General features: G+C 35.0%; 1 protein-coding gene across 3 annotated transcripts in view; it reads left to right on the top strand.

The window, feature by feature from the left end:
* The window catches only part of TAX1BP1 (Tax1 binding protein 1), a 91,815-nt gene that overhangs the window by 31,500 nt on the left and 45,983 nt on the right, over window positions 1–14,332 (top strand). For all 3 annotated transcript variants that reach the window (XM_041728185.1, XM_041728186.1, XM_041728187.1), the window contains exons 6-8: window positions 6,454–6,602; window positions 6,690–6,780; window positions 9,727–9,912. In XM_041728185.1, the coding sequence (XP_041584119.1) occupies window positions 6,454–6,602; window positions 6,690–6,780; window positions 9,727–9,912 (426 nt within the window). The remainder of the gene's footprint in view (window positions 1–6,453; window positions 6,603–6,689; window positions 6,781–9,726; window positions 9,913–14,332) is intronic.

A 14,332-nucleotide genomic window follows, 5' to 3' on the forward strand; every position in this document is an offset into this window, starting at 1 on the left:
TTCTCCATTTCCTTCCCCCTCAGTCCTAGGCAGCCACGAAGCTAAGTTTCTATCTCTATGGATTGTGTATTTTGGGCATTGTATATAAATGAAATTATGTGTGGCCTTTGTGACTGGCTTCTTTCACTTAGCATAATGTTTTCAGGGCTCATGTATGGTATAATATGTATCAGTACTTTATTCACTGTCAAATGATATTCCATTGTATTGGTTAGTCTTTTTCTTAACCCAATCTTTACATTTTTTAGTCATAAAATTAGCTGTTTGTAGGTATATTCATTGTGTTCTTTCTGTTTTGGAGTGCTAGATACATATTTGAAAATCAGAAGATTAAGGCGCAGGAAACCAATGATCTTGAGTCTTGTTTTTTGAATAGGACTAAAATGAACTGTCACCTTGTTAAGCTTTAGAGTTTGGTATATTATGTTTTGGAGTCTAAACTATGAGTTGAGGTTTTTTCCCCATAAAATAAATTACAATCTTAACTCGAATGTTGTTAATATAAGATGTACTTCAGGATATTTTTAAACTAAATTATTTTTGAGAAAACAAAAGCAGTATTGCTTAAGTAATACAAGGAACATGTTATAAACTGTTTTATACATATTGTTTACATTCTTAAGTTTCATAAACTAGGTAGGATACTTTGAGGTACTGTGAGGCATTTGGGAGTTAGAGATAGGAGAGAGGGCATGAAAGATTTCTCATGCTGGCTCTGGCTAGTGCAGACTTCTGTCTTTATATTTTTGGGTTTCTCTTTTCTAAAGCTGTATTTATTACTGTATTGGATAATGAGTTTTGGACAGAGGTAATTTAAGACACTTAAACTGCTTAGTATAGGAATTGGCTCAAGTATACACACACACATATACTTGAGTATGTGTGTGTGTGTACATATATATCCTTATATGTTAGAATTGCCGAAAACCAGTTTTGAAGCTATGATAACCACTGAATTTCTAACTTTTTTTTTTATGGATTATCATTGAGGAAAAAAAAAGACACAAAGACTTTTATTTTTTAAAATTACATTGTTTTTTATTAGGGAGGAGCAGAGGGAGAGGGAATCTTTTTTTTTTTTTAATATTTTATTTATTTATTCATGAGTGACAGAGAGAGAGAGAGAGAGAGAGAGGCAGAGGGAGAAGCAGGCTCTAGGCAAGGAGCCTGACGTGGGACTCGATCCTGGAACTCCAGGACCACGCCCTGGGCCAAAGGCAGGAGCTAAACCGCTGAGCCATCCAGGGATCCCTGGGAGAGCGAATCTTAAAGCAGGCTCCAGGCCCAGCACAGAGATAGCCCAGTGAGGGGCTCAGTCTTACAACCCTGAGAGTACTACCTGAGGCAAAATCAGGTGTTGGATGCTTAACCAACTGAGCCACCCAGGTGCCCTATAGAGGCTTCATTTTAATGTTGTAGGAGTGATCTTTATAACTTAGGTGTGTATATCAATAAATTTCTTTAAGGCCAATTTTCATTTTTTTTTTTTTTTTTTTTTTTTTTTAAATTTTATTTATTTATGATAGTCATACAGAGAGAAAGAGAGAGAGGCAGAGACACAGGCAGAGGGAGAAGCAGGCTCCATGCGCCGGGAGCCCGATGCGGGACTCGATCCCGGGTCTCCAGGATCGCGCCCTGGGCCAAAGGCAGGCGCCAAACCGCTGCGCCACCCAGGGATCCCCCCAATTTTCATTTTATATCCGATTTGCTAAGTAATAATTTCAGGAAATTTATAATACTTTGCTCCTAAAATATATTTGTATAGTTTAAACTAGCTTGTAATCTTTGTATAGATTGATACTAAAGTGTAAGATAATGCATTTTTATGGTTTTATAAGACTTGTATCTTTGATATTTTCTAGTTTATTTTTTTCAGCTTTGCTATACATACACATATACATTGTGAAAGGATTCTTATCTAGTTAATTAACACATCTGTCAACTCACATTTCTCTTTTTAAGTTTTTATTTATTTTAAGATTTTTTAATTTATTCATGAGAGACAGAAAAAGGGGCAGAGACATAGGCAGAGGGAGAAGCAGGCTCCATGCAGGGAGCCTGATGTGGGATTCAATCCTGGGACTCCAGGATCACGCCCTGAGCCAAGGTAGATGAATAACTGCTGAGCCACCCAGGCATCCCACATTTATGTTTTTTATTTTTTTTTTAAAGAACATTTAAGTTCTGTTTTCTTAGTAAATTTCTGTTAAATAGACAGTGTTTAGTCACTATTTTATACATTAGAACCTTAGACCTTATTCATCTTATAAGTGAAACTTTATACCTTTTTACCAGCCTCTCCCTGTTTCTTCTATCTGGTTGCCGTGGGAGGCCCCCCCCTTTTTTCTGTATGAATTTAAGTACATATAAGTGATTCTACATTTAAGTGGTGCTATGCAGTGTTTGTCTTTCTCTGGCTTATTTCACTTAACAGAGTGCACTCAGGGTCCACATGTATTATTGCAGATGACAGGATTTTCTTTCTCATGGTTGAATAGTACTCCATTGTATATATGTACCATATCTTCTTTATCCTTTCATTTGTTAATAGACACTTAGATTGTCTGTATCTTGACCATTGTCAATAAATTGCAGTAAATGGGAGTGTGGATCTCTTCTGTATCCTGGTTTTATCTCCTTTCAATATGTACCCAGAAGTGAGATTGCTGGATCATATGGTAGGTTTAATTTTTTGAGGAACCTCCATATTGTTTTCGATAGTACTCACACCAAAAGTGTACAAAGGTTCCCTTTTCTCCACGTCTTCACCAAGAGTTGGTTATGTCTTGACTTTTTGATGATGGCCATCCTGACGGATATGAGGAGATAGCTCACTGTGGTTTTGATTTGCATTTCCCTGACGTTTAGTGATGTTGAGTACCTTTTTCATGTACCTATTGTCCATTTGTATGTTTATGAAAAAATGTTTATTCAGTTCCTCTTCCCATGTTTGTTTTCCTGATGAGTTTTGTGATTTTTAACTTTTTAAAATTAAAAAAATTTAAATTTCTCTACCCACAATGTGGTACTTGAACTCTCCACCCTGAGATTGAGTTGCATGCCCAACTGACTGAGCCAGCAAGGCATCAGTTGTGTGATTTTTTTTTTTTTAAGATTTTATTTATTTATTCATGAGAGAGAGAGAGAATCAGAGACATAGGAAGAGGAAGGATCAGGATCCCCACAGGGAGCCCGATGAGAGACTTGATTCTGGGACCACGGGATCATGCCCTGAGCCAAAGGCAGACCCTCAACCACTGAGCCACCCAGGCATCCCTATTTTTCAAAAATCTGCCTTGTTGAACATTGGCCTTACATAGAATGTAAGGTACACTTACATTCTATGTAGGTATCTGCATAGCTTAGTATTTTAGTTGGTTTCAAGATGCAGAGTGTTTGAGAAAAGCCAGATTAAATCAGATGAGTAAGGTTTATTTTAAAATCATGTGATTTCCAGGATACTTGGGTGGCTCAGTTGGTTAAACATCTGACTCTTGATTTTGACTCAAGTTATGATCTCAGGGTCGTGAGATTGAGCCCTGTGTTGGGCTCCCTGGTCGGGCTCCAGAGTTTAGTGCAGTTTGCTTGCAATTCTCTCTCTTCCTCTGCTTCTGCCCCTCCCCTCCCTTGCTCATGCTCTTTCTCTCTCTAGAATAAATAAAATCTTTAAAATCTCACAACTTCCATAAATAACATAATCCCTTGGCCAATAATTTGCTGTTTAGAGTATTCAGTTACTGATTTACTAAATTTTACCACTGTATACATTTGAATCCAGAATACCATACTTTTTAAGTAGTTGTCCATGATACTATGTTTTTTCCAAATGTATTCATTTGTAATCAGAATTTATTTTTCAATCATGAGAATAAGTGTATTGTTACTTTAGATATTTTTAGTGCATGTTTATCCACACAGATAAGTGACTAATTTTTTTTCTCTAGTTCATATTTGAGAATTACGACTTGAAGGAATTGTCAGTAGTGGATCATGGTAGGGATTCTTTAACGTTTGAGAAGGGGAAGAAATCCACTACATGAATTTGAAATGCCCGTCTCTTAATCTCCTTTTGCCTTATTTTTATCTTGATGCACAGTGTAGCAGACTTAGTCTAAGTGTTACTTTAATAGAATTAGTTTTTGGGCATGATTTGCAAATATTGACTGAATGGATCTCTCAAATTTCAAGTGTTTTTCAAAAATTGTATTCTAAATTTTATTTTTTTTTAAAGTCAGCTTTTAAAGAAAGCAGGATTTTTAGGTGTATGTCATTTTCATGCTGTGAAAAGACTTAGCCAAATTGAGATGCAATGCTTCACTCAGACAAGAAAACTAGAAGCCTGAAGAATAATCTTTAGCATTTTCATGCCATTAGAAAATAGGTATGGATGCTGAGAAGCTTAGGTGCTTTTATGGGTAACAGGAAAAGATTCTAAGACTGTCAAGTTACATTAGAATTAATTTGTGACTCACTGTAAACTTAACTGGCTCCTAGATAAAGGATTAAGTTCTTATTTTGCATTTAGTTGCTTATGAATCTTCTCTAGTTCTTGCCCCATACACTTTTAGAATGTTGTTTACCTATTATGGAACTTCATTAATTATAGATTCATAAAATAGTTTTTGCTTCTAGGCATTGTGGTCTTCTTGAAAGAAGAGATACCTGGATAAAATCTGTAGCCTATTTGCAGTGCCAAGAGAACATGTGGCAAAACTAACAATACAAAATTAAAAAAAAACAAAAACAAAAACAAAAAACTGTTTAGAAACCTCTCTGGCTCTCTTTATAAATCAGCAAGACAGATAACTGAAAAATGTGTCAGATTTGCAGAATTGGGGCATCTGGATGGCTCAGTCTATTGTGTTTGCCTTTGGCTCAGGTCCTGATTCCAGGGTCCTGGGATGGAGCCCCACCTCTGGAGTCTGCTGTGGGCCTCCATTTGCTCTCTATCGCATTTTCTAAGATTTGCAAGAATCATTGGATATTGACAACAGTTTACAGCAGAGGGAATGTTATTTATTTCTATGGTGTTGTCATTGGAATCAGAAAGGCACTTAGTTTTTTACTTTATTTAAATTCAGTTTGCCAACATATAGTATAACCCCCATTGCTCATCTCATCATGTGTCCTCCTTAATGCCTGTCATCCAGTTACTCTGTTCCCCCACCCACCTCCCCTTCTGCAGCCCTTTCCCAGAGTTAGGAGTTTGTCATGGTTTGTCTTCCTTTCTAATTTTTCCCCACTCAGTTTTCCTCCTTTCCCTTATGATCTTTTGACTATTTCTTATATTTCACATATGAGTGAAACCATATGGTTGTCTTTCTCCCATTGACGTTTACTCAGCATGATAAGCATTTAGTTTTATATAACAATCTTTAATATTGCAAATTTAGTAAGGAAACATTTGCTGAGCAAAAATAAAACCAGCAGAATATATCTGACCATTATTGTGACAAATTTTTAAATGAAGTGTAGATGCAACATAGTAATTTTCATATTCTAGCAATATATTTTAAGTGATATTTCACTTTATGAAAATCGAAGTGGCTTATAAATACTATATAACGTTTCTTATGTTTAAATTATAAACATGGTGATTTACTTTAGCTTCTATTGCTTAGGTGGGTGGCACTTTCATTATGGGAAGTTTTAAAATCATTTTTTAACAAAATAATTTGTCTTATCAGTTCTTTGATGTATAGGTTTCCATAACAGAGTATCTCCATATACATTGTTAAATTTGATTCTCATGATTTTATTAGCTAGGGAGAAAAAGCTTTATCTTCATGTTACAGATCATGAAATGAATTTAGAGAGGAGCTTGATCAGGTTCTTGTAAGTTACTTAATTGTCTTGATGTGTTAAAATTTTTATAACTTTTAAATTGTTTGTGGTGGAATATATTCTATTTTAAATAGAAACGTTTTTATTGCATTTACTACTTCTCTATTTCTGTTTCTTTGCATATTCAGGCCTCTGAGTCCCAGTGATCAGATCATTAGTAACGTTGCTTCAGGCACATACCTTAAATTAGTATTTTGGTATAATTATCGGTGGCACTTAATGAATCTGTGCTAGAACAGAAGGAGATTTTGTTTTTCGTTTTTTGAGAAGGTGTTAACTGTGATAGTATCATATGAAACTGATTTGTCACTAGAGTAGCATTGAAAAGTATGATGTCAAAAATGAAAGTGACTAAAATTTTTTTTTCTCATTTTTGCCTGCCCTCTGGTGGAGAAGCTTGTGGAGTCAAAAAACAGGGTATATGGGAAGTCTGAAAAAAATTAATAAATGTTTAATTTGGTATATGAAAAGTAGAATGTAACCTTCAGTCTCAGGTTTAGTTTTTTAATCTTAGTTTATAGACTTTAGAGGGGACAAATATGGGATATTGCAAGATATGCACATTTGTTTTAGAAGTTACATTTCTCAAAATACTTTGTTGTTTCTAAGGATCTTATCGAAGTATCACAAAGCTTAAAAACAGAAAATGAAGAGTTTAAGAAGAGATACAATGATGCTACATCCAAAGCTCTCCAACTTGAAGAAGATATTGTGTCAGTGACACATAAAGCAATTGAAAAAGAAACTGAATTAGACAGGTATTTCTGATGGTTTTCAACAATACTTTTGTTTCAGAAATGTTTCAATGAATTTTTTTGGTCTATATTAATGTTACTTTAACTCAGTTTAAAGGATAAACTCAGGAAAGCACAGTATGAAAGAGAACAACTGGAATGTCAATTGAAGACAGAAAAAGATGAGAAGGAACTTTATAAGGTACTTTATTAATTTCACTTTTTTTAAAGATTTTATTTATTTATTCATGAGAGACAGAGACAGAGAGAAAAGCAGGCTCCATGCAGGGAGCCTGATGTGGAACTCGATCCGAGTCTCCAGGATCACACCCTGGGCTGAAGGTGGCACTAAACCACTGAGCCGCCCGGGCTGCCCTTAATTTCATTTTTATTTGTTATCTATTGCTGTGTAACAAATTACTCTGAAATTCAGTGGTCAGAAGCTTGGAAGGAGCTTAGCTACATGGTTTTGGCTTAGGATGTCTTGGTCATTTGCATTTAGGATGTTGACTAGGGCTGTAGTCAGCTACAGGCTTAATTGGAACTGGAGGATCTGCAGTCAAGGTGGCTCACACAAATGACTCTTGACAGGAGTCTCTTGACAGGATGCCTCTTGACAGAAACTCTGTGGGCTATGTGGCATCAGTGCTGCTTGAATGTTTTCACAGTATGGCAGCCAGTTTCCCTTGGAGTGAGCTCTCCAAGAGAGCAAATAGGAAGTCCTAGTGCACTTTATGACCTAGTCACCAAAGTTGAATGTTATTTCTTCTACTTTATCTTGCTCATTAGAAGCCCAGTCACTTGGCTCAAGCCACTACTTAAGGAGAGGGGAGTTGGGCTTCACTTCTTGCAGAGAAGTATCAGAGGATTTGGGGATCTATTTGAAAACTATCTCTCAAGTGTGTAGTCCCTAAAAGTTTTCAGGGAATTGCTGGTATTTTAGTTACTGAGCAGGTGATACATAATAAGTCAAAGTAACAAGATACCTACTGTTTATCAGAAATTTATAAAACCAAATGTTCCCCCTTTTAAGAACATCATATGTTTTAGAGCATTAATTTCAGTGACAATTGTCATGTTTTAAAGTTTGACTTTTAGAATATTCTTCAGAAAATGTCATTTAAAAAAATGTTCTAATCCTCACCTTCTGAAGTTTTTCTTTTTTGAATGATTTGGAAATAGAATGGTTAGCTTAATTACCAATAATGTAAATATAAATTGAGACATTTATCTTAAGTAGCTAATGGCAGTTCTTGAAGGCATTTCCAGATGAGGAAATTTTTTTTAAGATTTTATTCATTCATGAGTGAGAGGCAGAGACATAGGCAGAGGGAGAAGGTGGGACTATCCTAATGTGGGACTAGATCTTGCAACTCTGGAATCACACCCCAAGATGCTCCAACCACTGAGCCACCCAGGTGTCCCCTTCCTTTTTATTTTTGGTAGTGGTTTTGTTTTGTTTTTGTTTTTGCTATTTTAGAAGGTAGGTCTTGAGTCCACCATACACCTTAGGACAGAAAGGATGGATGGGGACATTTTACATACTGTGTTAAACTCATTTTATTTCTTGAATAGCTTATCCCCAGGGTGTGCGTACATGTATGCATGTATGTTTGTCACTCCCAAAACATGATTCACTGGTGGGTGATTTTATGATTTGACCCTTTAAGAAAATATGCCCCAAAATAATGTTTGGTTTTTGAGCACATTTTGTGAAAAGGGGAAATAATAAATACATCTAGAAAAATTGATACAATTGGATTACTGTTTATACAGTGTTTTTACAAACCTCCTCCAAATGCAGTTTCTTTTTAAAGATGTAAAGCATTTCTTAAGTAAGTGAAAATTTGGCATCTCGAATAATTTTTTACTCAATGAATTTCAGTGAGAATATTTCAGTTTTGTTGCCAGGAAAAGACCTGAGCATTATTTCTCTGTGGATAATTGCTTTTATTTTTTCTTAGCACAGTGGGAGATAATAAGATTGAATGTGTATGTCTTCAGTCATTTCAATTCAATAATAAGATGAATTCTGAAGGCCTTCTCTTTAGTATTGGGAAGGGTTTAGGAAGGTCCTTAAGTTAAAACAGTGATGCTGAAGAGGTGTAATGAATGACAACTAGGAGAGTTATTTTGGAAAGAGAAAGATCTATCCTTAAAGATGTTATTTCCATCCTGCTTTTTCTTTCTGTCCTGAGACTAGGACTTCTGATGTTTAAGGTAAATTCAGCATTTTTCCTTTACTGCTCTAAATTATCCCTTATACTTTGCTTTTCCCACCTTCTGCAGACTTGTGTTTGTTTTACATCTGAATGATGAGTCCTTTGCAAAAGACTGGGCAGTAAGGAAGAAAGGGAAAGAATGAGGTGCCTTAGGGATTTATTCTTTTATAGTATGGTAATATCTCTAGTTTTCCATAAGCTTATCAGTTGGGATCAAAGTGACATCAAAATTTCCATTTGCATATACTCTCCCCCAGCCTCCCAGTGTTCCAAACAGTATTTCATTTGTATGTGTGTATCCGCAAAAATTGGAAGTAAAACTTCCTTAGAGATTTTTGTTTTCTGGGTTTTTTTTTTTTCTAAAGATTTTATTTATTTATTCAGGAGAGACACAGAGAGGAGGCAGAGACATAGGCAGAGGGAGAAGCAGGCTCCCTGCAGGGAGCTTGGTGCAGGATCATGTCCTGAGCCGAAGACAGCTGTTCAGCCGTTTAGCCACCCAGCCACCACTAAGATGTTCTTGAATGTACCTCTTCAATGTTCCAGAATCTCACCATGCCTTTCTATCTGATTATACCTGTAAAATAATTTGTTCCTCCAAAAGAACAACCAAATTGGTTTGCATTTTTAAAGAGAACTTAAATTTATTAAACCAATGGAAAAGACTTTAGAGATCAGGTAATGTTGTTAGACCTTAGATATAATCTCTATGAAAAATTAAAAACAAAAACTCAAACTTAGGCTATGTTCTGTTCCTGTATATTAGCTAGTCATTTGATACACCTTGAGTCTCTTGACTCCCTGTCTAATAAGTCTTCCAATTCCTTGATCATACTGAGGTTAGAGAGAAACATTGGTATTTTGAAATTTGAGAAATTTAGGTTCTGGAACTAGAGTTTTCTTGACATTTTCAAGCACTGTTACAGGTACATCTGAAGAATACCGAAATAGAAAATACCAAACTTGTGTCAGAGGTCCAGACTTTGAAGAATTTAGATGGGAACAAAGAAAGCATGATTACTCATTTCAAAGAAGAGATTGGCAGGCTGCAGTTCTGTTTGGCTGAAAAGGAAAATCTGCAAAGGGCTTTCTTGCTTACAACCTCAAGTAAGGTAAGTACTTTTGCAATATGTATTTGAAGATTGTAAAACCTATGTCTATTAAATATAGTGGTTTTTAATCTGTCCTCAACCTTTTCTCTTGAAAAATTTCAAACTTAGAGGGATTATGACATTACATCTTAAGTATGTTAGCATGTCTTCCTTGTCAACAAGTACATTATTCCGTATAACCACCAAAACCATTAACATATTTAAGAAATACAACATTCATAAGATAATATTCATTCCTGTATATAGTTTTAGTATATTCAAATTGTCCCAAATGTTTCTATATAACCTTTAAAATTTCTTGGCCCAGGGGTAAAGATCACACATTAATTTGATTATTGTGTTCTTGGTTTGCTCTAATATAGGACAGTGACCCTATCCTTGTTTTTTTTAATGACATTGATGATTTTGAAGAATTCAGTCTTGTGTGAGAAAATGGTCTGTAATCTGTATTTATATATCATTTCCTTAGGATTAGATTCAGGTCAAACTTTTTTTTTTTTTTCAAGAAAAGGCATAAATGATTTTCATAAATTCTGTTTAAGTTATCAAAAGTCACATAATGTCAATTCTGTTCTTGACGTTAGGTTTAATAATTTGTTTAAAGTTATGTCTGCCTGAATCTATTATATTGGTGCTTTTTCCTTCTTTATGATTATTGAGTAATAAGTAGGATAATACTTGGAGATCATACGAACATCCTTGTCCCCAGTAGCCTTTCACCTAATGGTTTTTATCCCTTGATGATTTTCACCTGCATCAGTTACTATTACATTAATGATTACAAAATGGTGATTTAAAAAAAATTACTATTTTACATTTATTAGTACGTGTTCTTTTATAGTGAGGTTCTCTGTTGCCCTCTCCCTTCTTTTCATATCACTGTGGACTTAGGGATTCTTTTTTGTTCAGTGTATCATACATCATCATTATTCTTTTTCATACCCAAATTGTCTCATATTTAGCCAGGGAGCTGTTCCAGACCTTTTTTTTTTTTTTTTTTTTTAAGATTTTATTTTGGAATGTGAGCAGGGGGAAGGACAGAGAAAGAGGGTGGAAAATCGTGAAATTAATAGTATTTTGGTATTTTCATATTGGATCCTGTTGCTACTAGGGGCCTTTGCTTCTTTGCACTTTCGTTGGACAAACATTTAAAGTCTTTTTATAGTTCTCTCCAATTCAGATTCAGTACTTTAGGATTCTTCCTTCACTTCCTCCATTCCGTATTTATCCCTTCTCTCAGTGTGAGAGCCTTTGTTTCCAACACATCATTATATTTATTCATGTGGTCTACCTTGTTACACACACCAATAGTTTCAGAAGTGTTAAACCACTCCCAACTATATGTCTTCTAAATAAAATTCTTTCAAGCCTTTTTCTTAGATTTTATTTCAGTAAGGATGTACAGAGTACTGTGTTCAACAGTTATTTGAATTAACTTTTTAACATTTATGGACAGTGAATATTTATACAGCTTAACTTTTTTATTTGCAATAATTCTAAGATTAGATTTTACTCTCTTAACCTTTTGATTAAATTTTGTTTTGAATATATTAAATAGTTGCATCATTCAAAAGTGAAAACGATTATAAAAAATTTACTCTGATGTCTGTCTTCCCTAAAAAGCCCTTATATCCATATTTAAAAACATTTTTGGGATGCCTGGGTGGCTCAGTGGTTAAGTGTCTACCTTTGGCTCAGGTCGTGATCCTGGAGTCCGGGATCGAGTCCCACGTTGGGCTCCCTATATGGAGCCTGCTTCTCCCTCTGCCTGTGTCTCTGCCTCTCTCCCTCTGTGTGTGTCTCTCTCATGAAAAAATAAATAAAAATCTTTAAAAAACATTTTCATTAGTTTCCAGTTTATCCTCCTGTTTAATTTTTTAAAACTTTTTAGAAGATTTATTTATTTGGGAGAGAATGAGCAAGGGGAGGGGCAGAGGAAGAGGGAGAAGCAGACTCCCCACTGAGCAGGGAGGCTGATACTGTGCTCCAGTCCAGGATCCTGATGTGGGGCTTTATCCCAGGACCCAGGGATCATGACCTGATCCTTAGGCAGACCCTTAATGACTGAGCCATGCAGGTACCCCCCCCTCCTGTTTCTTTCTGCAAAAATAAGCATGTGTATGTGCACAAACTTTTGTCTATTGCCTTTTCTCTTAAAAAAAAATTGCCATGCTATATATACTTTTTGCACCTTTTAAAATAGAATAATATAAACTGAAAAAAATTACTCCATATCTGTTCAGGGAGATCTTCGAATTTTTTTAAATGGCTGTGCAATACTAGATTGGGCAGGTTTACCTTGATAGATTTCTTTTATGAATGAGTATTATTTCATTTTCAGTAGTTTGCTATTAAATATACTCAGGTATAACACCTAAAATGTCAGTTGTGCATGACATTTAGAATTTATGATTAACACCCAAGTTACTTTTCAGGATATTTAATATAGCACATTGGAAGTACAGAAGTGAAAAGTGTATTTTAATTCATTAAAATGCTAAAATGTTCTCTAACATCTCTTTCCTATGAAAACAAGACCTCGGTAAGGAAAACAACAGGTTTAAAAATACCTGAGAAAATAGACTCTTGTTAAACTTTTTTTAAAAAAAAAATTCTATGCCCAATGTAGGGCTTTGAACCCATGACCCTGAGATCAAGAGTCAAGTGAATCAGCCAGGAACCCCATTAATTGTTACAACTTAAAGTTTTTTTTGTAAAGCAGTACAAGGTCATGGTTATATCATAATTCAAATAGTGTATAAAGGATATAAAATAAAAATAACCCTTATCCCTTCCCAGATAGGTCTTAGAGAATTTTAAATTTTTCTAGAAATCTATGAATGTACATATAGAATTTACATTTTTATATAAACTAAGAATATATATAATGTTCCAAAACCTTTTAAAAAAATTTTATAGAGGGACACCTGGGTGGGTGGCTCAGTGGTTGAGTGTCTGCCTTCAGCCCTGGGGCATGATCCTGGAGTCCTGGATTGACTCCTGAATCAGGCTCCCTGCATGGAGTCTGCTTCTCCCTCTGCCTGTGTCTCTGCTTCTCTCTCTGTGTGTCTTGCGTGAATAGATAACGAAAATGTTTTTTTTTAAAAAAAGGCATAATTTTTTTTTTTAGAAGATGTGACTTTCAAATAGTTCTTTTTAAAAAAATTTTTATTTATTTATGATAGTCACACACACACAGAGAGAGAGACAGAGACAGAGACATAGGCAGAGGGAGAAGCAGGCTCCATGCACCGGGAGCCTGACGTGGGACTCGATCCCGGGTCTCCAGGATCATGCCCTGGACCAAAGGCAGGCGCTAAACCGCTGCGCCACCCAGGGATCCCCATAAAATTTTTTTTATAGAGTATCCGGACATCTTACAGTATGAGTACCAGTATAGGTCTTCTGCAGTTGCTATAACAGCTGCATAGAATCCCTTGTTTTATTTAATAGCTGTATTGTAGTATGTGATTGCTTTTAGTTGTGTACAATCTTTAGCTTTCATAAGCATGCTGAGGTAAACCTCCTCGTACAGATATGTAGGCTCACATACATACCAGAATAATTTCATAGTTATTTTCAAATTGCTTTAAAAAAAAATACCCCATTGTATATACTTCAGTTTGTAATGGCAGCACAGACTTCATTGTGTGAAGGATATATTTTAGAATTTATAGTAAATTCTCCTATTACATATTTTCAATTTTTAATAATTTTCATTATTTTAGTAATGATACTGAATCCCTATGAAGCTAAACTTATGTACATACTTTTTATTTTCTTGAAACTCATGAAAATAAAACTGCTAGATCAGAAGTTACGTGCTCTTTGTTGTTGTTACGTGCTTTTTAACGGTCTTGTGAATGTTGTAAAAATCTGATGAGAAACTTTATACTACTTACAGATACATAGCCCACCTGTTTATAAATGTGCTAATTTCCCTAATGTCATCAAAATATTGGAGTATTCCTGATTTTGAATCTTTGTCAGTTAAAAGAAAATGGTATTTTTTTTAACCTCTTTGTTGAGGAGTTTTTTTTTTTTTTTAATCTGCATAATGGCCTTTTCTTTTAAAAAAATTTCATGGTCATGCCATTCTCTAATTTTTTTTTGGGGGGGGAGAGTTTTTTTCTTGTTGACTAGAAAATATGTTTATCAGTATTATTGTGTCTTTTTCTGAATATATTCCAAACAATTTCGAGTTTTTGTTTCTTTTTTTCCTTTTGACATATAGAAGCTAGTGATATTTACACAGATCTATTAATGTAATATCTATAAAGATTTTCTCTACCTAACAGTACATAATCACTTATTTTCTTCTAAGGAGCTATCTATTTATTTATTCATTTATTTAAATAGACTTTGTGCCCTGCATCGGCCTTGAGCTTATAACCCTGAGACCAAGAGTCACATGCTCCAC

The sequence above is a fragment of the Vulpes lagopus genome, chromosome 13 (assembly GCF_018345385.1).
Source record: "Vulpes lagopus strain Blue_001 chromosome 13, ASM1834538v1, whole genome shotgun sequence".
Classification (NCBI taxonomy): Eukaryota; Metazoa; Chordata; class Mammalia; order Carnivora; family Canidae; genus Vulpes; species Vulpes lagopus.